At 47.4% G+C, this 19896-nt stretch overlaps 3 protein-coding genes across 6 annotated transcripts; 2 read left to right on the top strand and 1 right to left on the bottom strand.

Moving 5' to 3' along the window:
• Positions 1–399: 399 nt before the first annotated feature.
• Positions 400–13760, top strand: Bscl2 (BSCL2 lipid droplet biogenesis associated, seipin). 4 transcript variants are annotated; one of them, XM_074047444.1, is made up of 12 exons: positions 400–743; positions 2544–2754; positions 4213–4529; positions 5998–6079; positions 10241–10384; positions 11195–11329; positions 11508–11605; positions 12619–12760; positions 12897–12963; positions 13151–13237; positions 13341–13421; positions 13521–13760. In XM_074047444.1, the coding sequence occupies exons 2-12, from the start codon at positions 2668–2670 to the stop codon at positions 13667–13669; spliced, it is 1389 nt and encodes a 462-aa protein (XP_073903545.1). In that variant the 5' UTR covers positions 400–743; positions 2544–2667; the 3' UTR covers positions 13670–13760. The 4 variants fall into 4 exon arrangements, with proteins under 4 accessions (XP_073903545.1, XP_073903553.1, XP_073903535.1 ...); XM_074047452.1 differs by lacking the exon at positions 400–743 and having other exon boundaries at positions 2404–2754; positions 13157–13237; XM_074047434.1 differs by lacking the exons at positions 400–743; positions 2544–2754 and adding an exon at positions 3473–3624 and having other exon boundaries at positions 13157–13237.
• Positions 683–2172, bottom strand: Gng3 (G protein subunit gamma 3). Its single transcript, XM_074047463.1, has 3 exons — positions 1939–2172; positions 1439–1538; positions 683–1178 (listed from the first exon to the last, which is right to left on the bottom strand). The coding sequence occupies exons 2-3, from the start codon at positions 1535–1537 to the stop codon at positions 1050–1052; spliced, it is 228 nt and encodes a 75-aa protein (XP_073903564.1). The 5' UTR covers position 1538; positions 1939–2172; the 3' UTR covers positions 683–1049.
• Positions 13761–14223: 463 nt separating the features above from the next.
• On the top strand, positions 14224–19382 carry Lrrn4cl (LRRN4 C-terminal like). The gene is made up of 2 exons (XM_020176629.2): positions 14224–14731; positions 15405–19382. The coding sequence occupies exons 1-2, from the start codon at positions 14689–14691 to the stop codon at positions 16115–16117; spliced, it is 756 nt and encodes a 251-aa protein (XP_020032218.2). The 5' UTR covers positions 14224–14688; the 3' UTR covers positions 16118–19382.
• The last annotated feature ends 514 nt before the right edge of the window (positions 19383–19896 follow it).

The raw sequence follows: 19896 nt of genomic DNA, 5'->3' as shown, positions 1-19896 counted from the left end.
GAGGTGGAAATGTAGATTTCCTTGCAAGATGCGCGCGACTTGCGCCAACCAGTGTACTTGGGGTCCCTCTACCCCACGACCTTTCTTATGGCCGCCCATGTGAACTGGACTCTACTGGGAGGGCGTCGAGTTCCAGGCTCCAGACATCGGGAAGCAGACACAGACTCGGCAAGGGCATGCGCAGCCATTTCGAGACCAGACAAGCATGGAAAAGATAATACTGGAAACGCTGAGTGCCTGGGGGCCGCCATTTTAAAAGCAATCCTGAAGCCGCGGCGTGGGGACCGTCACAGCGGTGCGGCCAGGCAGCGGCCATCTTGGGCGGCGGCAGCGGGCGCAGCCATCTTAGGCGCGAAGCACTTCCGCGGCGACGCGACGCGCCCTGCCCCGCCCCTGCGCTCCTACGGTCCCTCCGCGGGAGGCTGCTGTCCCACGTCCTGCCTAAAGCCCTCGGGTTCCGTTCGTTTCATTCTTTCTGCCTTAGTTGCACGCTTGTGTGAACGCTCTCCGCAACTTCTGAGTGTCCGTTTAACCTAATTCTCCCACTGGGGACGCTCACGCGCGCCACCCCAATTCCGCCGAGCTCCGATCTTTGTCTAACCTGCTTTGATTGGCCCTGTTGCCTGTATGACCAATCTGTTGACCATCCTCTCCCCCAAGAACGCTAACACAGGAGCTGTCGTCCTCTGAGGCTCGGGATGACTTTATTCTTCAAATGGCTTTACCCCTCCCCATAGCTCCAGGTGAGACGAGAGCAAGCCCCCGGCGCATCCCTCTCCCCATTGTCTTGGGCGGGTCACAGAGGGAAGTAGGCGGGATGTTGGCAGTCTGGCGGGGTCCCTTTGTGGGTGGAGCAAAGGGGGTCCGAATCACGGGGTGCTTGGGGTCGGCCCCAGAGGACGAAGAGATGGGGTCAACCTGGGTAGGGAGTATCTTGTGCTTCATATAATCTCACAGGGGTATGCAAGGGTCGGAACAGCGGGCTGCAGGGAGCCCTTGACATAAGGAAGGGTCCAGGACAGGGAAAGGCGAGGAGGGACAAGGGCGGCTCAGAGGAGGGCACAGAAGAACTTCTTCTCTCGGAAAGGGTTTTCCGAAGTGGGCACAGGAGTGATGAGGGGATCCTCACAGGCGTGGGCATCACAGTAAGTCATCAGGTCTGCTGCTGCCTTGGACACCTAGGGCACAGCCAGAAGGGAGAAAGTTAACCAGAACCACTGGAAGGGACTGCAGCCTCCTTCCCCAAATGAGGTGTCTTTTACCATTTCGAGGGTTCCTGGAGATAGTCTTCTCTCTCATCCCTACAGAAGCCTAGGGATAGATCTCCCAGCAGAGGCCCCATACTCCTCCCCTGACCTCAAGGAATCAAGAAAAGAGGCTTGGGAAACTACAGCACTGCAAGGCCCAGTGAATTAATGGGAGCCAGGGTCCCACCCACCTTTATCCGGCACAGGCTGGCCTCGATCTTAAGCTGTTCCACCATCTTGCGTGCTTGCCCAATACTCATAGTGCTGTTCACAGGGGTCTCCCCTTTCATCCTGGAGAAAAGAGAGGGACAGCTCAGAGCGCTGTCTCAACTGAAGGCTTGCCTCTCACTCTTCAACCTTTACAAGACTAGAATCATGCCCCAGTATTTTATTCTCCTCTTATCCCCACCCTGTCCTTTGCTGTCTTCCAGCAGCCTGTCCCATCCCTGTCTTCCTCAGGGTGAAAAATGGACAGGGTGAAATGAAATAATGCTCCCAAATTCCCACATGGTCTGGGCCTAGGTCATCAAACTACACAAATGATTCAAGGGTTTTCAGCCCTTTGAGCCATGTGTGTTCCCAGCTGTGAAAGCCTTAGCCAGATAGCGCCCCACCCTGATGAGGAGGACGCATCACCCCCACCTATCCCCCTTAAGTCCCAGTGGGAGAGAAACAGACATTCCCTACTCACCTGAAACCACACGCAGCAACAGCAGTCGCAACCCGGGGATGTAGGGTCAGTGGGGAGGGCACCAAATCCTGCCTCAGATGAGTGCCCCACCCTTAGGGAATTGTAGCTTAAAGTATCTGTCGCAGGAGCGACTAATACAGAAGAGGTCACTGGGGAGGGTCAAATCACAGATCTGTGCAGGGGTGGTCCAGTTTCTGCAGCTCAAGCACTGCCCAGATGGCTGGTACCTGAAGGATGAAGGATGCTAGAAGGAGCAGCACAGATACTGGAGCGTACCAACTGTCTGGCCATTGGGGGAGCCTGGCTGTTGCCTGCATTCCCTGCGCAAATCCCTACTGTTACTGTCTCTTCTACCAGCCCTTCCCCCATTGCAGGCGTCCAGAGTCTGGGCTAGAGCCCTCCCCAAAGGAACTGAGGCGGAAGCAGACTCCCCCCTCAAATGAGGTGGTCTGGGCCTGCGACAGCCCCTGCAGTAGTCTGTACTGGCTGAGGGGGGACCCTGCTTATTTGAAAATCTGACATCAGCTGGGCAGTCGCCCCCCTCCTCCCTTTCTCCGTCTACCCTGACACAGCATTTAGCACCTGAATCTTCGTTTCTCTCCCAGTGGCCCTCTATTCCCCATACCCAGGAAAATGTGACGCGCTACAGGTGATGAGCTGCTAGATCACCACGTTCTAGCCACAAGTGACTGAGTGGGACGAGGGGCAGCGGAGGTAATCGTCAGGAAGATGTCTAGAGAAGTGATGGACCAAAGAGGAGAATCGGGGGCAAAAGAGATGTGCGGAGACCAGATCAAAGAATCCGACAAAGAGGAGGTAAGGGGCTTTGTAGTCAGTAGAAATATTTTGGAAATAGATGGACTTCCTGGGGTGGGGGTGCGGTGGCCAACAGTGAGATGGGTGTTGATTTGAAATTTTTCATATATTTTGAATAGATTATTTTCTGCGTCTCAGAAGATGCAAAAAGATGTACACAACACTGGCCTTGCCTTCTGTAGGACCTTAACTGGGGTAATTAGACACAGACGAAATATATACGAAATAGACGATACCACCTGCAGAGACCTAGTGTAATGTTTTGTAACGATTCTGAGGGAGACTGAATCCATTTAGGGCCACAGTCGATCACGCAGCATAAAAACTGCAAACTCAAGACCCCACTGCCGCCCGCTCATGAATAACTGACCACCTGCGCAATACGCATATTGCATGGGTTCCAGTAGAATACATTTCTCTGGGGAAATGCTCCCCGCACTGGACGACTACAGGTTCGAGGATCTGTGGTCTATAAAAATCAGTGCCCGCCTCACCGCCCTACCACCCCGCCCACGCCCCCGTTTCGGCTTCAGGGGTTAAATGGCCAGTGGTGAAGATGTCGGCGGAGGACCGTAATTGCGGCCTAGAGGAGAGGGCCCGAGGGAACGTTGCTGAGTCAGAGCATGCCCTGGGACATAGTTTAGAGCCTGGAGGGAGGCGCCTTTCTCCTCTAGTCACCGTGACGCGAGGGTAATTGGCTCAGGTACGGACGGCGGGGCGCGCTGGCAGGCAGAAACACATTTCGCAGGCCACGCCTCCTGCGCCATGCCCCCGCCCCCGGGCTACGTAGGCGGCCTGTTGAAAGGGGCGGGGCTTCTCCGGAAGCCGGAAATCCCTTCTCGCGGTTGCCCCGGCAGCGCGCGAGGGCTGGTGAGTCGGCCGAGCTGCGGTAGCCAGCTGGTTTCCATAGCGACGCGGCTGGGTTGGGGGGACGTCCCACCGCTGAGCCCGAGGGGGCAGGCGGGGAGCGGCAGTTGGCTGCTGGACGCCCTGCTCAGCGTGGGGCGCGCGGCATCGGGGAACGAGCGCAGCTAGAGGCAGAGAGGAGAAACTTGAGAGGCAATTGTGACTTCTCTTAGGCTGCTGGCTTTTAGTGTGGCTGTACGACCTTTAGGGGTGTCACGCATCCTCGCCATGCAACCACCTGACTGTATAAAAGCGCTCTGAGAGAATTTTAAGGTGCTCGTTCTCAGTATATTATATATCGCTGTCAATGAGTGTCGAAGTGGTTTTGTCCCAGTATCAGGCGACTGGAGGAAGAGTTAACTGATAAGGAAGCACAATGGAGGAAAAGGAAGGGATAATTGGCGGAGAAGCACAATCATTTGAAGAAAAGCCAAATAAAATAATAGCTTTGCTTTGTCCTATCTCTGGTTCCTCAAAGCCAGTCTACTAACCTTGTCCTTTTTCCCCTACTTCCCTGGAAAAAAGAACCATTCTTTCCCCTTCTCTTTCCAGGAACCTCCAGCTGCCTCATCCCATGGCCAGGGCTGGCGTCCAGGTGGCAGAGCAGCTAGGAACTCAAGGCCGGAACCTGGGGCCAGACCCCCTGCTCTCCCCGCCATGGTCAATGACCCACCAGTACCTGCTTTACTGTGGGCCCAGGAAGTGGGTCATGTCTTGGCAGGCCGTGCCCGCAGGCTGCTGCTGCAGTTTGGGGTACTCTTCTGCACCATCCTCCTCCTGCTTTGGGTGTCTGTCTTCCTCTATGGCTCTTTCTATTATTCCTACATGCCAACAGTCAGCCACCTCAGCCCTGTGCATTTCTACTACAGGTGAGAGGGGTCTTCTTTCTGTCAGAGTAGAGGAATCCTAATTGAAAATTGCTGCAAGGGCCCTTGAAGCCCTTATTTAAAGAGGAGGAAACTTGAGCCCATTATGCTATTAGGACTTTTTCCCTTCACAACCCAAGGCTGCTGCTGGACTGGGCTGGTAGGTCCTAGTTCTACCTCTATTGTTGAATTCTGGTTAAAAACCAAAAAAAGGGAAAAGATGCACTTTCAGACCATCATCATCAGGGTCAATTCTCTTTAGGTTGGATGAGACCTCTCAAGCCACTGTAGAAGTTTAGCCAACCCAATCCCTTGGGCATCTCAGAAGTAGTAACATAGCTTTCAACAAAGGAGGAATTAGAAAATATCTCTTTCCCTTTTACTTTACTGCCTCCTATTCCCCAACAGTCTGCTACGCAACAGAAATTGTGGAAACACAAGGTGACTAGGTACATAGACTTGCCTTTCAGAGTCCAGCTTTTTGCCTGGTCCCTTAGTTCCTTCCCATTTTATACATTGCTGGATTCTCTGTACTTTTCCTAACAATGGCCATAGGACCAATCAACTGATGCTGATAATTTTTTTTTCAGGCTGGTGGAATGGCTCAAATGGTAAAGTGCCTGCCTAGCAAGCATGAACCCTGAGTTCAAACCCCAGTGCCACACAAAAAAATAAAATAAATTAATTTTGAATTATCATATATTAATATTGCAAGGTGATTTCATTGTGATGATTTCATACATGCATACAGTGTACCTGATTTCATACATGCATACAGTTTACCCCTCCATCGTATTTTCCATTCCATCTCCTTTTCCCTCCCCGCCCCACTTACAGTGTTCGATAGGTTTCACTATGTTGTCTTCATATGTATATATGAAGCATATTTCCATTCTCTTCACCTCTCTTATCCCTTCCCTCTGCCCCCTGCCACCAGACAGTCCCCCATATACATTCATATCCCATTTTTTTTCATATCCCATTATCTTTTGAACTTTTAGGGGACATGGGTCCTATGAAACCTGTGGCCCTTCCTGCCATAAAAATGTACATACACACCCAGAGATGCTGCACATACCACATGTAGTTTTGCCTACAATTTGAGAGGTTTCATGAGCTTCTTAAAGATCCTTTGGGAGGAGTTTTTTCAAACTAGGCCCCAGAACAGAACTTTTGAATCAGATTCTCTGGAGGTGGGATCCTGGAATCTACATTTTTAGCAAGCTCTTCAAGTGAGTCTTTAGAAACCCTAAGTTTCCATAGGTTCCTATCTAAGAATGTCTGCTTAATGAAGTGCCAGCAAGAGAACTAAAGAATTATTCTGACATCTTGATTCTCCTGGATAGAGAACATTTGTTCTCTATCTCAAATGGAAAGAAGGGATGATGTCTTAGGGGGCCAACAAGGTATGTGGATAGACAAGCAAGGCAGACACTGTAACTTAGAGTATCATTGCCCCCTTCTCATTTAGGACCGACTGTGATTCCTCCACCACCTCACTCTGCTCCTTCCCTGTTGCCAATGTCTCACTGGCTAAGAGTGGACGTGATCGGGTAAGTATGAAAACTAGAGAGAAGTTTCATGAGAGTTTTGATGACTTGAGAAATATGTGGAGAGTGGTGATTGAGTAACAGACTAAGAGGAAAGGGAGGTTGGAGGGCAATTAAAATCTAAGTTATTTGTGTGTTTTGATCTTTCTGCAGCAGACATTAGGAATGTTCTCATTCTGAGCATAACAGGTGAGACAGGACTTGTTTCAGAAAGGTTATATCTACTAGATTAAGTAAGTAGTGTGTTTTAGACCTGAGTGAACAAACCAGCTTTCCAATTGGACTAGCATGGCGTCCATCCAAGAGTTTTAAAAGCTTATATATAACATTATGAAATGGTTGATAAATATGTGTGACCTGTTCTACAAAGAGTACTGTGCCAAAGGACTGGTCAGATGCCAGTGTGACTTCAACAAACCTGAGAACTCTGATAAATGCACATGGCAACTCAGCCTTCTATATTAGCTAAGCTGGCGGAGGCTCTTATAAAGGATAGGATCCTTGAATTTAAAAAGGAACTTAAAGGATCAGCATCATTTCTGATTACTAGAGGTTTTTTTCTGATTCATCATGATGAATCAGAAACGTAATTAGAAGTAGTCAGTGGTGCTGGGTGCTGGTGGCTCACGGCTGTAATCCTAACTACTCAGGGGGCAGAGATCATGGTTCAAAACAGCCCCAGGAAAATAGTTTGTAATAATCTATCTTGAAAATACCCAACACAACAAAAAAAAAGTTTGGCAGGGTGGCTCAAGTGGTATACTCCTGCCTAGTAAGTGTGAGTCCCTGAGTTCAAACCCAGTACTGACAAAAAAAAAATAGTAGTCAGTGGTAAAACTTACTAAGAATTTTAAAAATCATTTGAAAATTATTTTGCAAAATAGTATTGGGGAGGAAACTGACTTCAAGATAAAAATGACAGGACTGGGTAGCAAGGATGAGGCCCTGGGTTCAAGCCCCAATACCACCAAAAAAAAAAAAAGCTGGGCTCGAGTGGCTCACACCTATAATCCTAGCTACTCAGGAGGTAGAGATCAGGAGGATCACAGCTCGAAGCCAGCCTGGGCAAATAGTTCATGAGACTCTATCTTGAAAAATCCCATCACAAAAAAGGGCTCGATGTGTAGGCCCTGAGTACAAACCCCAGTACCACAAGAAAAAAAAATGGAATATATTAGAAGGGGATTCAAAACAAAGCAAGCCCCAGTACATCTGTAGCTAGGGCAGAGTATACAGTTGTGTGGCTGCCCATTGAGAGATCATCATGATGAATCAGGGAGCCAAGGGAACCAGCCTAGAATAGTCAGGTGTGAGGCTGCTAGATGAAAAAGGTAGGAAAAGATGAAGAATGAAAGGAGATTGAGCCCAAATCCCTGATAAACAGAGGAGGGTGAACATTTTGTTCACTAACAGTGAACATTTTGTAGTGAATTAATAAGTGAAATAGTATGTCCACTCTATGTGTAACACTTTGCTAGAAGTAGATAATGTGGTTCCTGTTCTCAAGGAACTCATAGAATTGATAGAAAACTATACATTCATGTATTTGCAGACATTCCAGAAGAACATGTGAAGAATTAGAACAGTATAGTCTGGGATAGAATGAAACTATGGAAATGGTGAGGCTCCAAGTGTATGTTTTAGAGAAGGGTAAATACTGTGTGGGAATGGTGGAGAATGTGCCATGAAGCAGACAAATGATGTGAACAACGGTATGGACTTATTCATCAGGTCCTAGGATTAGTTCTGTGGATGCCCTTGGGGGAAATTACACACACACATGTACATAGACATTTATTTAAATTTTTTTGACAGTACTGGGGGATGAATTCAGGGCCTTGTGCTTGCTAGGCAGGTATTCTACCACTATAGCCATGCCCTCAGGCTCCCAGCCCTAGAGATGGTTCTTTTTTTTTTGGTGGTACTGGGGTTTGAACTCAGGGCTTCATGATTACTAGCCAGGTGCTCTTACCACTTGAGCCACTCTTCCAGCCAGCCCCAGTGGGACTTGGGTGTGAATTCAGGGTTTCCTGCTTGCAAAGCAGGTGCTCTACCACTTGAGCCACACCTCCAATCCAAGAGGTGATATCTTTATTTATTTACTTTTTTATTGTTCTGGGGTTTTAATTCAGGACTTTATGCTTGCTAGGCAGGCATTCTTATCACTTGAGCCATTCCACCAGCCTTAAAGAGATGATATTTTTAACCACCAGTTTAAACAAAGCAGGCATTCTACCACTTGAACCACACCTCTAGTCCATTTTGCTATGGTTATTTTAAAGATGAGGATCTCTTCAACGATTTGCCTGGGCTGGCCTCAAACCATGATCCTCCCTATCTCAGCCTCTCAAGTAGCAAGGATTACAGGCATGAACTACCAGTGCCTGGCTGCTAGGGGCTTTTAAAAATTATTATCATTATAATTATTTTACTGTTTTAAAGAACAGCTTTATTGAGGTATAATTCATGTCACATAGTTCACTCTCGAAATATACAATTCAGTAATTTTAGCATAGTCACAGTAATACAACCATGACAACAATCAATTTTAGAACCCTATATCCATTAGCTGATAGTCACACACACACACACACACACACACACACACACACACACACACACTCAGACACTCATATTTCCCTGCAACCTATAGGTAGAGAACTACCTATTTTGATGTTTCAAAGTATTAGTGAAGCAACTGACTTAGAATCATCTGACCTCCATGGGAGAGGAGGAAAACCTTTGCTCTTGTGCTAAACACTCAAAGCACCCACAAGACTGTATCTAGATTTTAGGGGTGGTTCACTCTGGGCTATGCCAGTATTTTTCAATTTTTTTTTTTTTTTTTGTATGTGTGTGTTACTGGGGTTTGAACTCAGGGCCTACACCTCGAGCCATGCCACCAGCCCTTTATTTTGTGATGAGTTTTTAGAGATAGGGTCTCATGAACTATTTGTCTGGGATGGGTTTGAACCAAGATCCTCCTGATATCTGCCTCCCAAGTAGCTAGGATTACAGCTGTGAGCCATCAGTGCCTGGAGGTACTGAGGTTTGAACTCAGGGCCTCACACTTGCTAGGCAGGTGCTCTGCCATTTGAGCCACTCCACCAGCCCTCAACCTTTTTTTTTTTTTTTTAATTCATTTCCTTTTTTGTTAAAAACAAAAGCTTAGAGGGGCGGGGATGTAACTCAGGGTAGAACACATGTTTAGCATGTGCAAGGCCCTATGTTAAATCCCCAGAGCCAATAAATGTATCAGAAGAATATAGGGATGATAGGAAAATCTAGGGTATATTTGGAGGCAAAACTTTACCCTTTGAGGTTTATCCTGATGAAGAAGTGCTCCCTTCGTAGGTCTCAAGGTCCTACCAACAGAACCAAGGGACCCAGGCCTGATGCAGTGATATGTGACTATAAGTCCCAGCTATTCTGCAGGCTGAGGCAGAAAGATCACTTGAGCCCAGGAATTTGGGGCTCAAAATAAAGAATAAGAATAAGCTGGGCACTGATAGCCCTGTAATCCTAGCTACTTGGGAGGCCAACATCAGGAAGATCATGGTTCAAGGCCAGCCCTGGCAAATAGTTCAAGAGACCCCATCGCCAAAACAACCAGAGAAAAACGAACTGGAGATACGCTCAAGCAGTAGAGATCCTGTTTTGCAAAAGTGAATCCCTGAATTCAAGCCCTGGTCCCCCCAACAGAGAAAAAAAAAAAGGTTAAGATCCAGAATAATGGAAAGATGAGCTGCACTAATGATGATTGTATGAGAGCTGGCTAGGGAGGCAGAGCACTGCTGGCATTGGTTAATTAATAACATAAGAGAATGCAGGCTGGGTCCAGGGGGACAGCCTTACTGACACACAGGACAGATGGCCCAGTTGGTAACAGGACGGTTCACTTTTGGAAAAGAAATGCAACAGAGCCTTTCTCAGAATAGAGTAGCTAGTCTGATTCAGCAGAGCCAAAGGGATACAGAAAACTTTGGGGGCAGGGTAGGGGAAGCCACCAGAAGGGGGCAGCACCTTCTTGTGATGAGCAATCGATAGACCTGTTGCGCTACCCAAGGGGTTGTGGCGGAGTATTTGGAAAGGAGGAAGGAAGGTGGAGCGGGGATAGTACCAGTTTTAAAAGTTTTAAAACAAAACGATGGCTACCTTGAACAGGTGCTGATGTATGGACAGCCATATCGTGTCACCTTGGAGCTTGAGCTGCCAGAATCCCCTGTTAATCAAGATTTGGGCATGTTCTTAGTCACTGTTTCATGCTATACCAGAGGTGGCCGAATCATCTCTACTTCTTCACGCTCGGTAAGTGTTTGTGGTCTCTGTGAAGTTGTGAAGCGTGATGACAGAGTCAGAATATCTGGGAAGGGCTTCCAGAGAAGTCTTCCCTGGCTCTGAGGTCAGAGACATGCCAGGATAAGGGAACAGGAATCCACCTACCAAGCCCCAGTATCTGATAAGCATGTTCAGTCTTAGAATAGAGTCTGAAGAGTGGAGCTGCTCTCAGAAAACAAAGGTCCAGTCCTTTGTGGTGTTGCACACCTGAAATCCCAGCACTTGGGAGATGGAAGGAGGAGGATCATGAGTTTAAGGCCAGCCCGTGCACTAGATAACAAGACCCTGTCTCAAGCAAACAAAAAAAACAGGTTTTATGGTAACTTCCTCATAGTAAGACTAGGAGAAAATTCAAAGTTTTAAGCACATAGTGGATATTCAAACTGCATTGAACCCCATTCTTAATGAATTATCAACACAACCACACCATGATTGCATGCATATGGTAAAAGCTTCAAACAATGCACTGGAGCTTGCATCCCACCTGGATGACATAACTATTTGGGGAAAAGGTAGATAAAGAGACAGTGTTGGGCTTAACCCAGGAAAGTGTCCTGGAGGAGAAGCCTTTACTATATTAGAATGAAGAAATGTGTTTGGTAGGAAGAAGTTATTCAAGCAGTTGGAATGGTTGAGAGGAGAATAGGAAGTAGGAAGTAAAGGTCAGGGGGCAGCCTAAGGAAGGAGCAGCCTTCATGGGCTTTTCAGGGATGGGGGAGGGGTAGAGAGGGCAGTTGGAATCTGGAGCACCTGTCCTATCCTCTCCTCTGGCCCTGACAGGTGATGTTGCATTACCGCTCCGACCTGCTACAGATGCTTGACACACTGGTCTTCTCCAGCCTTCTGCTCTTTGGCTTTGCTGAGCAGAAGCAGCTCCTGGAGGTGGAGCTCTATGCAGACTATAGAGAGAACTCGGTAAGTGAGGTGAAGAATGACAAGGAGAGAGCTCTCCTATTGGCCCAGAATTGCAGCTGAGGAGCCTCTGGGGACAGTGAGGAGGTACAACCACAGTGGCTGGAAATGGGCCTCCATTTAGACTGATAAGAGTGACAACAGTAGAATCCAACACTGCCCTCACCCCATTCCCTTGCAGTATGTGCCCACAACTGGAGCAATTATTGAGATCCACAGCAAGCGCATCCAGATGTATGGAGCCTACCTCCGCATCCATGCCCACTTCACTGGGCTCAGGTGAGGAGCCATGGAAGTGAACCTGGCAGCTCTCTTGAGGGCTTTCCTTAAGTGAAGAAGATCCCAGGCAGAGGTAACAAGTTAACAAAGTAGTATTGCATTGAGTTGCAAAGCCAGAGGTTCTCAGCCCTGGTTACACATCAGCATATTGGCTTCCTGGGGGCTTTTTTAAAAATACCATGTGAGGCTAGGCACCAGGCTCACGCCTATAATCCTAGCTACTCAGGAGGCAGAGATCAGGAGGATCACAGTTTGAAGCCAGCCTGGGCAAATAGTCTGTGAGACCCTATCTTGAAAAAACCCATCACAAAAAAGGGCTGGTGGTGGGGCTCAAGGTTGTAGGCCCTGAATTCAAGCCCCAGCACCAAAAAAACCCACCTGAGCTAGTAGAATGGTTCAAGTGGTTACAGGGCCTGCTTAGCAAGCATGAGGCCCTGAGTTCAAGCACCAATACTGTCAAATAAATAAAAAAATAAATAAATAAATAAACCACATGAGGTGGCACATACTCAGGAGGTTGAGGCAGAGGGACCTCAAGGGTCTGTTCAAGGCCAGCCTGAGCTACATAGAGAGACTAGTGGGGTAGGATGGGGAGAGGGAAAGGAGCAGAAAGGAAATTCCACAGAAGCTAGGTATGGTCCTCTGTGCCTGTAATCCCAGCTTCCTTGTGCAACTGAATCAGGAGAATCACTTAAGCCCAGGAGCCAGGAGTTTGAGGCCAGCCTGAGCAACAGAGCGAGATACCCCTTCAAAAATAAACTAAAATACAGTCTACTGTCTTGACCCACTGGCTCAGCAAGAGTTGGGATGACTTGAGACATGATGACTGAGACTGCCTAAAGTCTTTGGCTTTTATTAGAACCTGGTAACTATGAGAGGGGAGACAGGAGATATAGAGGTAGAGCCCAGCGCTAGCCAAACTCCCTGGAATTCGAAATTATTTCTGGGAAATTTAGAAGGCTGGTGCTGTATGGTAACTGCTACTTTCTTCCTGTCCTGATTTCCTGCCTCAGGTACCTGCTGTACAACTTCCCCATGACCTGCGCCTTCATCGGTGTTGCGAGCAACTTTACCTTCCTCAGCGTCATTGTGCTCTTCAGCTACATGCAGTGGGTGTGGGGGGGCATCTGGCCCCGACACCGCTTCTCTTTGCAGGTCACAAGGGGCAAGGACCCCATTTTTCTTCCTTCATGATCTTTCCTTATGGATGGGTGGGAGCATATTGGAGCTCAAGGCTCAATCACTGGATCAAGAAGTCAGTCCTTGCTGCTTAGTTGTTTCTCCTCCACAGGTTAACATCCGACAAAGAGATAGCTCACGAAAGGAAGGCCAACGAAGGATCTCTACCCATCAGCCAGGTAAAAGGGTTGGTTGGGCAGTGTTGGGGAGGTGGAATGGCCTGAACAAGAGGACTGCCTATCTCCAGTATGAGGTGTAAAGCACTCACACTGAGCTGAGGGTTGAAGGAAAGGCTGAAGGAGATGGAGTTGGTTCCACCATCCAGGCACTGACACTGACCGTAGCTGTCCTATGTTTGCTTTGGAGGCACAGGGCCTGAAAGTCAGGAGGAATCTACCCAGCAGTCAGATGTGACAGAGGATGGTGAGAGCCCTGAAGATCCTTCAGGGACAGGTATGGTGCAGTCCCTTCTTTCTGAGTCCTCAGCTCTCCCCATCAGCACCTGGGTGTCACCTCTGGATCTCACCTGTATGTTTCTTTCCCCTTCTGGCCACAGAAGGTCAGCTGTCTGAGGAGGAGAAACCAGATCAGCAACCCCTGAGTAGAGAAGAGGAGCTAGAACCGGAGGCCAGTGATGGTGAGGGACACCCTGCCATGAGTTGGTCGGGGTGGGAGTAGAACACCCAGCTAATCTAATAACTCTTTTGGGATTGTGTCTTTCCCTTTCCTGGCCCAGGTTCTGGCTCCTGGGAAGATGCAGCTCTGCTAACGGAGGCCAACCTGCCTGCTTCTGCTTCTGCCTCTGCCCTTACCCCGGAGACTTTGGGCAGCTCTGAGCCCTCTGTGGGCAGTCTCCGGCAGCGCCCCACCTGCTCCAGTTCCTAAAGAAAAGAGGGCATTTCCTCACATTCCAGCACTTTCCCACCAGACCCTTTCCCCTTGTTTTTCCCTCAATAAACTATTTTGTGCCAGCTGCTTCCTTGACTCTTTGACATGGATTTAAGGCCATTTGAAAATTTCAAGTTCCCCAGGCATCTCCTTCCCCTTAGAGGAGGTTGTCTGGTAGGGGCTGCACATCGAGAAGGCCCCAGCCTTGGGCCAAGGTGGGGTTTGTTTGGTTTGGTTTGATTGAGATGGTCTCTGCTATGTAGCCCAGCCTGGCCTTGAACACACAGTCCTCCTGCCTCCACCTCATGAGTGCTGGGATTACCTGGTGTGTGCCACCATGCACAGCCTGGGTTGTTTTAAGCTCAGGTATTTCCATCCATAAACCAAGGAGAGCAAAACCCATCCTGGCTCCTAGCAGGCTTCCAACTCCATCCATGTGACTCTCATCTCCTCCAGGAGAGAGGGATAGTGTAGGGCGGGTCTAAAGAGCTGGGATTCATCATTCCGGCCTTTACACCCCTCCCTTCTCTGTCCGTTGGGAGGCATAAGACAGGAAATGACTGCTGTAGATGTGGTATAATTTTTACCAAAACAGCATTTTGTAACTCAGGCCCCATGCTATCCACAGCTGTTTTCCCGTCTGATACCAGCCAGGTGGCGGCTCCCTCCGCTCCGATAATATTCCTCTCCCCAGCCCTTCACATGACTTCAGCCTTTGGATTCTTAGATCCTGGCTGCTTTCCACATTCCACTCCTCTGTCAGAACCCAGGAATCCTGGCTTCCAGCTGAAACCACTGCATGTGGCTTCCCTGATCCCTGGCCCCATGACTCAAGCCCTCTGAGGGGACCAGCCCTCTTCTTGGCACTCACCAGGGAGGGGAGTGGAAGAGGGGGCTAGGTGGTGACATCAGGGTTGAAGGGTATAAAAGCTTTCAGCCAAAACAGAACTGAAATTGAAGATACAACCTGACAGTGTGGCCTGCGATCCTGGGGACTCCTCGGCTGATACCCACAGATGTCTGGTGGCAGATTCCCACTTCGTCAAGGCATACCCACTGGTGAGGGGCTTCTGTGGACTTGGGGAGGAGAGAGGACAGGCAGGGACCTGAACTACTTGGGCAGGATTTGCACAGGCTACAGGTGGGGAGTAAGGATTCATTCGAGTGGAGGGGGGGTGGGCCCTTCTTTCCCCCTTCTGTTCTCTTCTTTCTCACTTCTGTTTTCTTTCTGGGTGTTTGCACATGTCGCTGATTACAATTCGTTTTTCTTAGATTTTTTTTCTCTAGGTGGCAGCTGAGAATTATTCCACCTTTTTTCCCCTGGGCTGAGTAAATTGTTTCCTCCTCTTCTTTCCCCCTGCGCTTTGTTTATTCAACTGTTTCTAGGAGTTTGCACATTACTGGCCACATATTTGTTACTCTCATATGTCAGACCATATTTCATTCTTTTCGTCCAAAACCAAGAACATAACCTGGATTCAAAAGCTAGTTGACAGACTGGAGGTATGGATCAAGTGGTAAATCAAGCGGTAGAGTGCCTACTTTGCAGGTATGAAACCCTGAGTTCAAACCCCAGTCCCACCAAAAAAAAAAAACAGAAAGGAAAGAAAAAGCTAGTTGACAAATGCATGTCTCATTCCCACCTCTTTCCTCTTCCCGTTTCGGTCCTGGAAGGCAGGGGGCTTTAAAGGCTGGGCTGACAACTTTTACCTGTTCACCCTTTCCCTTCCAGACTCCATGCTGGCCTCTCCTTGCCTTCTGTGGCTCCTGGCCATGACCTTCTCCTTGGTTCCCAGAGCTCAGCCATTGGCACCTCAAAAATCAGAGGAAGAAGAGGAGGAATATGAGACAGTGAGCACATCCACGTTGGCTGCCCCCTGTGACTATGACCGTTGCCGCCACCTGCAGGTACCCTGCAAGGAGCTGCAGAGGGCCGGGCCAGTGGCCTGCCTGTGCCCAGGGCTCTCCAGCTCAGCCTTGCGACCTGAACCACCACGTCTGGGAGAAGTGCAAATTGTAGCAGAAGAGGGCCGTGCTGTGGTTCACTGGTGTGCTCCCTTCTCCCCAGTTCATCACTACTGGCTGTTGCTTTGGGAAGGCAACGGGGCTCCGCAGAAAGGCCCCCCCCTCAACTCTACAGTCCGCAGAGCAGAATTGAAGGGACTAAAGCCTGGGGGCACTTATGTCATTTGTGTGGTGGCTGCTAATGAGGCGGGGGAGAGCCAGGTTCCTGGGACAAGTGGGGAGGGCCCCGAGAGGATGGCCTTTCCTTCCTTTGGACCTTGCAGTCGACTCTCTATGCCTCCAAGACCTGTCACCTTGGTCCACGCAGCTGTGGGGGTGGGCATAGCCTTGGCCCTGCTCAGCTGTGCCGCCCTGTTCTGGCACTTCTGCCTGCGGGAACGCTGGGGCTGTCCACGCCACAGAGTTGCAGGCGCACTGTAACGGGAGCCTGGGGACAACTCTGGTGCGGCCCAGCCCCACCTGAGGCCCTTCCAGGAGTGGGTGGATCAGTTGGACAGCCAAGCCAGAGCAAGGGCCTAACAATTGGGCCACAGCCAGAGTCTCTGGGTTGAAAACATGTTTAGGTCTTGGACTTGTCATTTTGCTCCCTGCTGAGGACTAGGAAGAAGTAGCAATTTTGCTTTAAAAGGTGAGGTAATAAATGATTTACACTTTATGGGCTCAAAAGGATAAAAATCAAGGACATTATGTAGGTATTTCTCTAACCATTTAAAATGTAGTCATTTAAAGATGTAAAATTTTAGCTCTTAGGCTTTACATGCTTGGCAGCAGGCGAGATAGAGCTTGTTGGCTGCAGTTTGCTGTTTGCCAACCTCTATCATACACTCTCCAGAGGGCTCTGTCACTGTGAGTGGCTTCAGTGGGATTTGTTTATTCATTTGTTTGTGGTGCTGGGGATCAATCCCAGGGCCTCGTGCATGCTAGACAAGCACAGTACCACTAAGCTACATTCCCAGTCCCTTCAATGGGATTTTGAGAATAAGATTCTGCAGGATGGAAGTTTGGAATTGAAGCCATGCCTTCTCCAACCTTTGATTTGGTCACTGAGGATGAGCACACCTGGTCTGAGTCCAACTGTGTCTGTAAAGAAATTAAGGATGAAGGCCAGGCACCAGTGGCTCATACCTATAATCTTAGCTACTCGGGAGGCAGAGATCAGGAGGATGGGGGTTCAAAGCCAGCCCAGACAAATAGTTTGAGACCCTATCTCAAAAACCCTTCACAGAAATAGAGATGGTGAAGTGGCTCAAGGTGAAGGCCCTGAATTCAAGCCCCAGTACTGCAAAGAGAAAGAGAGAGAGAGAGAGACATTAAGGTTAAAGAAGAGAGAGGAGGTTCAAGCTGCTGGCTGGCACAAGTTAGTGTTCTTGTTAATGAAAACAAAATCAACAGTAATATCAAGGATTTCTCTCCTCCATCCATTTGTATTTTTTGTATATCCACTGTCCTAATATTAAAGGAAATTTAAAAGGAAGGCATTCTCAGTTTTCATGATTGATTTTTTTTTTTTAGATAGGGCCTAGTGAACTATTTGCTAGGGGCTGGCTTCAAACTACAATCCTCCTGATTAACTGAGTAACTAGGGTTACAGGTGTGAGCCACCAGAACCCCGCTCATAATCCCTTTCAATTCCCAGTCTATATACCTATTCTTCAAAATAGTATACATACTTTTTTTTTTTTTGGTAGTACTGGGGTTTGAACTCAGGGCCTCATGCTTGCTAGGCAGGTACTCTACTACTTGAGCCACATCCCCAGCCCCCTCCCTTTTTCTTTTCCCTGAGACAAGATCTTGATACATAGCCCAGGCTAACCTCAAACTTTCCTGCTCAGTTCTCTGGAGTGCTGGGATTATAGGCTATGCCACCACACCCAGTTTTACTACACACACTTTTAAATTTATTTTTAAATTAAACGTACAGAAAACTCTGCTTTGGGTTGCTACACAGTATTCAAGCTCGCTTTTACTGTTCTTATAACTTTTTTTTTTTTGAGGGGCTGGGGATCAAACACAAGGCCTTGTTGCATGCTAGGCAAGTGCTTTATCACTGAACTACATCTCCAGCAAAGTCCTGGGATTGATTTCCAGCAGAAAGCAGTAATTACCTTTAGCAGACAAGATTTTTTTTTTTTTTTTTGCAGTACTGGGGTTTGAACTCAGGGCCTACACCTTGAGTCACTCTGCCATCCCTTTTTCTCAAAGGGTTTTTTCAAGATAGGGTCTCATAGAACTATTTGCTGGGCTAGCTTCAAACTACAATCCTCCTGATATCTGCTTCCTGAGTAGCTAGGATTACAGGCATGAGCCATTGGTGCCCAGCTAGCAGAGAAAATCTTAAGGAAATATTTTCTTTAATTCATTGTTTACTTATAAACAATGTTGTAGGTTGGTTGGTAAATCATAGCCTCCTTCTTATATTTTAAAGGCTGAATAATTTTCTATAGGAGGATGTGCTTTGTTTATTTACTACTTTTTTGTGATACTGGGATTTGAACTCAAGGTCTCTAGCTTGCTAGGCAGGGTCACTACCACTTGAGCCACTCTCTGAGCCTGGCAGAATGCACTTTAAAGGACTTTAACCATCCATCCTTGTTGGAACACTTATCTCCAATGGACATCCTTCTCTGTGTAGCCTTGCATGTTTTTTGTATTTCTACAGGGTACTTACCGGAAATAGGTCAAAGGGGCAGTAGTATAAAATTTAATCCTTCTTTTATTATCAGACCTCAAGAATAAATGTAGAATAATTTGTTATCTCAAAACCAGCTGGGACTGGAGGTGTGGCTGAAGCAGTTGAACACCTGCTTTGCTAGTTTGAAGCCCTGAGTTCAAACCCCAGTCCTACCCACCACCCAAAAAAAAGTTCAGATAAAATTAGTATTATACTGAGTGATTACCTTGTGACTTTTTTTTTTTCCAGTATTGGGACTTGAACTTGCTAGGCAGGTGCTCTTACTGCTTGATCTACTGTACCAACCCTTTTTGTGATTGGATATTTTCGAGATAGCTTCTCAAGAACTATTTCCCTGGGCCAGCTTTGAACTTCGGTTTTTCTGTTCTCTGCCTCCTGAGCAGCTAGGATTACAGGCGTGAGCCACCAGCTCCCCACTGCCTTGTGACTTTTTATTTCATACTTGTCTTTCTTCAGAATTTGTACATTTATGAATAACAAGAAGGCTTACTTTCTAATTAATAAAGACATACTTTACATGCATTCTCACTTATTCTTTATTACAATCACTCCAAGAGACAAGGTGAGAGATTTGAGATTCTAAATAGTTTGAAACCACAATAGAGAGATGAGTTAGGATTCAGGTCTAAGCTGTTCAACTCTAAAGCTGATGCTCTTCTCTTTACTCTAGAAGAGGCAACAGTGGTTTAGTGAGAACACACTGCATGGGTTGAATCCTAGCTCTACTAATTACTACCCTTGGGACCTTAGATAAATTATCTCATATTTCCATGACTGGTTGTAATGACTAAATATGAATTAATCATATAAAAGTCTCTAGTGCATATATCAATAACACTTAATAAACATTTTTAATAACTTAAGTATTTATTTGTTTACAACTAAGCTTGTTAACACTATATAATGAAGATGAACAAAGAATACTATTGGAATTTTTTGTTAGATTTAAGTCAAAGACATTCATTAATAAAGGAATCTTAAAATGGATCAGAACAGTTGTCTCTGAATATTACCTTACTTTGAAAGGTATTGGCGTACATTTTAATTAAACTCAAGTATTTTTCAAAATAAGCCATAATTAAAAAATATATATATATTCTAGCCAGACACTGGTGGCTCATACACGTAATCCTTATCTACTGAGGAGGCTGAGATCTGGAGGATCTCCATTCAAGACCAGCCCAGGCAAATAGTTCATGAGAACAGGTCTCTAAAGTCACCAGAGCAAAATGGGTTGGAGGTGTGGCTCAAGTGGTAGAATTCCTGCTTTGCAAGTGCAAAGTCCTGAATTCAAGCCCCAGTCCCAACAACAACAACAAATCCTAGTCTACATTCATACAATATTTTCTTGGCAGTACTGAGGTCTGAACTCAGGGCCTTACACTTGCTAGGCAGGCACTCTACCACTTGAGCCACTCCACCAGCCCTTTTTAGTGTTGGATGTTTTGAAATAGGGTCTAAAGAGCTATTTCCCCATGCTGGCTTCAAACCACAATCCTGATCTCTG

Source organism: Castor canadensis, chromosome 1, assembly GCF_047511655.1.
Source record: "Castor canadensis chromosome 1, mCasCan1.hap1v2, whole genome shotgun sequence".
NCBI classification, from domain to species: domain Eukaryota; kingdom Metazoa; phylum Chordata; class Mammalia; order Rodentia; family Castoridae; genus Castor; species Castor canadensis.
The sequence above is the reverse complement of the archived record's forward strand: the minus strand, read 5'-3'. Positions and strand labels throughout refer to the sequence as shown.

Bases quoted from the DNA above. Each gene is read 5' to 3' on its own strand.
- Gng3 (XM_074047463.1), bottom strand. From the start codon at position 1,537: ATGAAAGGGGAGACCCCTGTGAACAGCACTATGAGTATTGGGCAAGCA. The intron at 1,179-1,438 runs GTGGGTGGGACC...GCTGTGCCCTAG, and splicing joins CCAGCCTGTGCCGGATAAAG to GTGTCCAAGGCAGCAGCAGA.
- Bscl2 (XM_074047424.1), top strand. From the start codon at position 3,520: ATGCCCCCGCCCCCGGGCTACGTAGGCGGCCTGTTGAAAGGGGCGGGG. The intron at 12,761-12,896 runs GTCACAAGGGGC...TCTCCTCCACAG, and splicing joins GACACCGCTTCTCTTTGCAG to GTTAACATCCGACAAAGAGA. The intron at 12,964-13,150 runs GTAAAAGGGTTG...TTTGCTTTGGAG, and splicing joins GATCTCTACCCATCAGCCAG to GCACAGGGCCTGAAAGTCAG.
- Lrrn4cl (XM_020176629.2), top strand. From the start codon at position 14,689: ATGTCTGGTGGCAGATTCCCACTTCGTCAAGGCATACCCACTG. The intron at 14,732-15,404 runs GTGAGGGGCTTC...TTTCCCTTCCAG, and splicing joins TCGTCAAGGCATACCCACTG to ACTCCATGCTGGCCTCTCCT.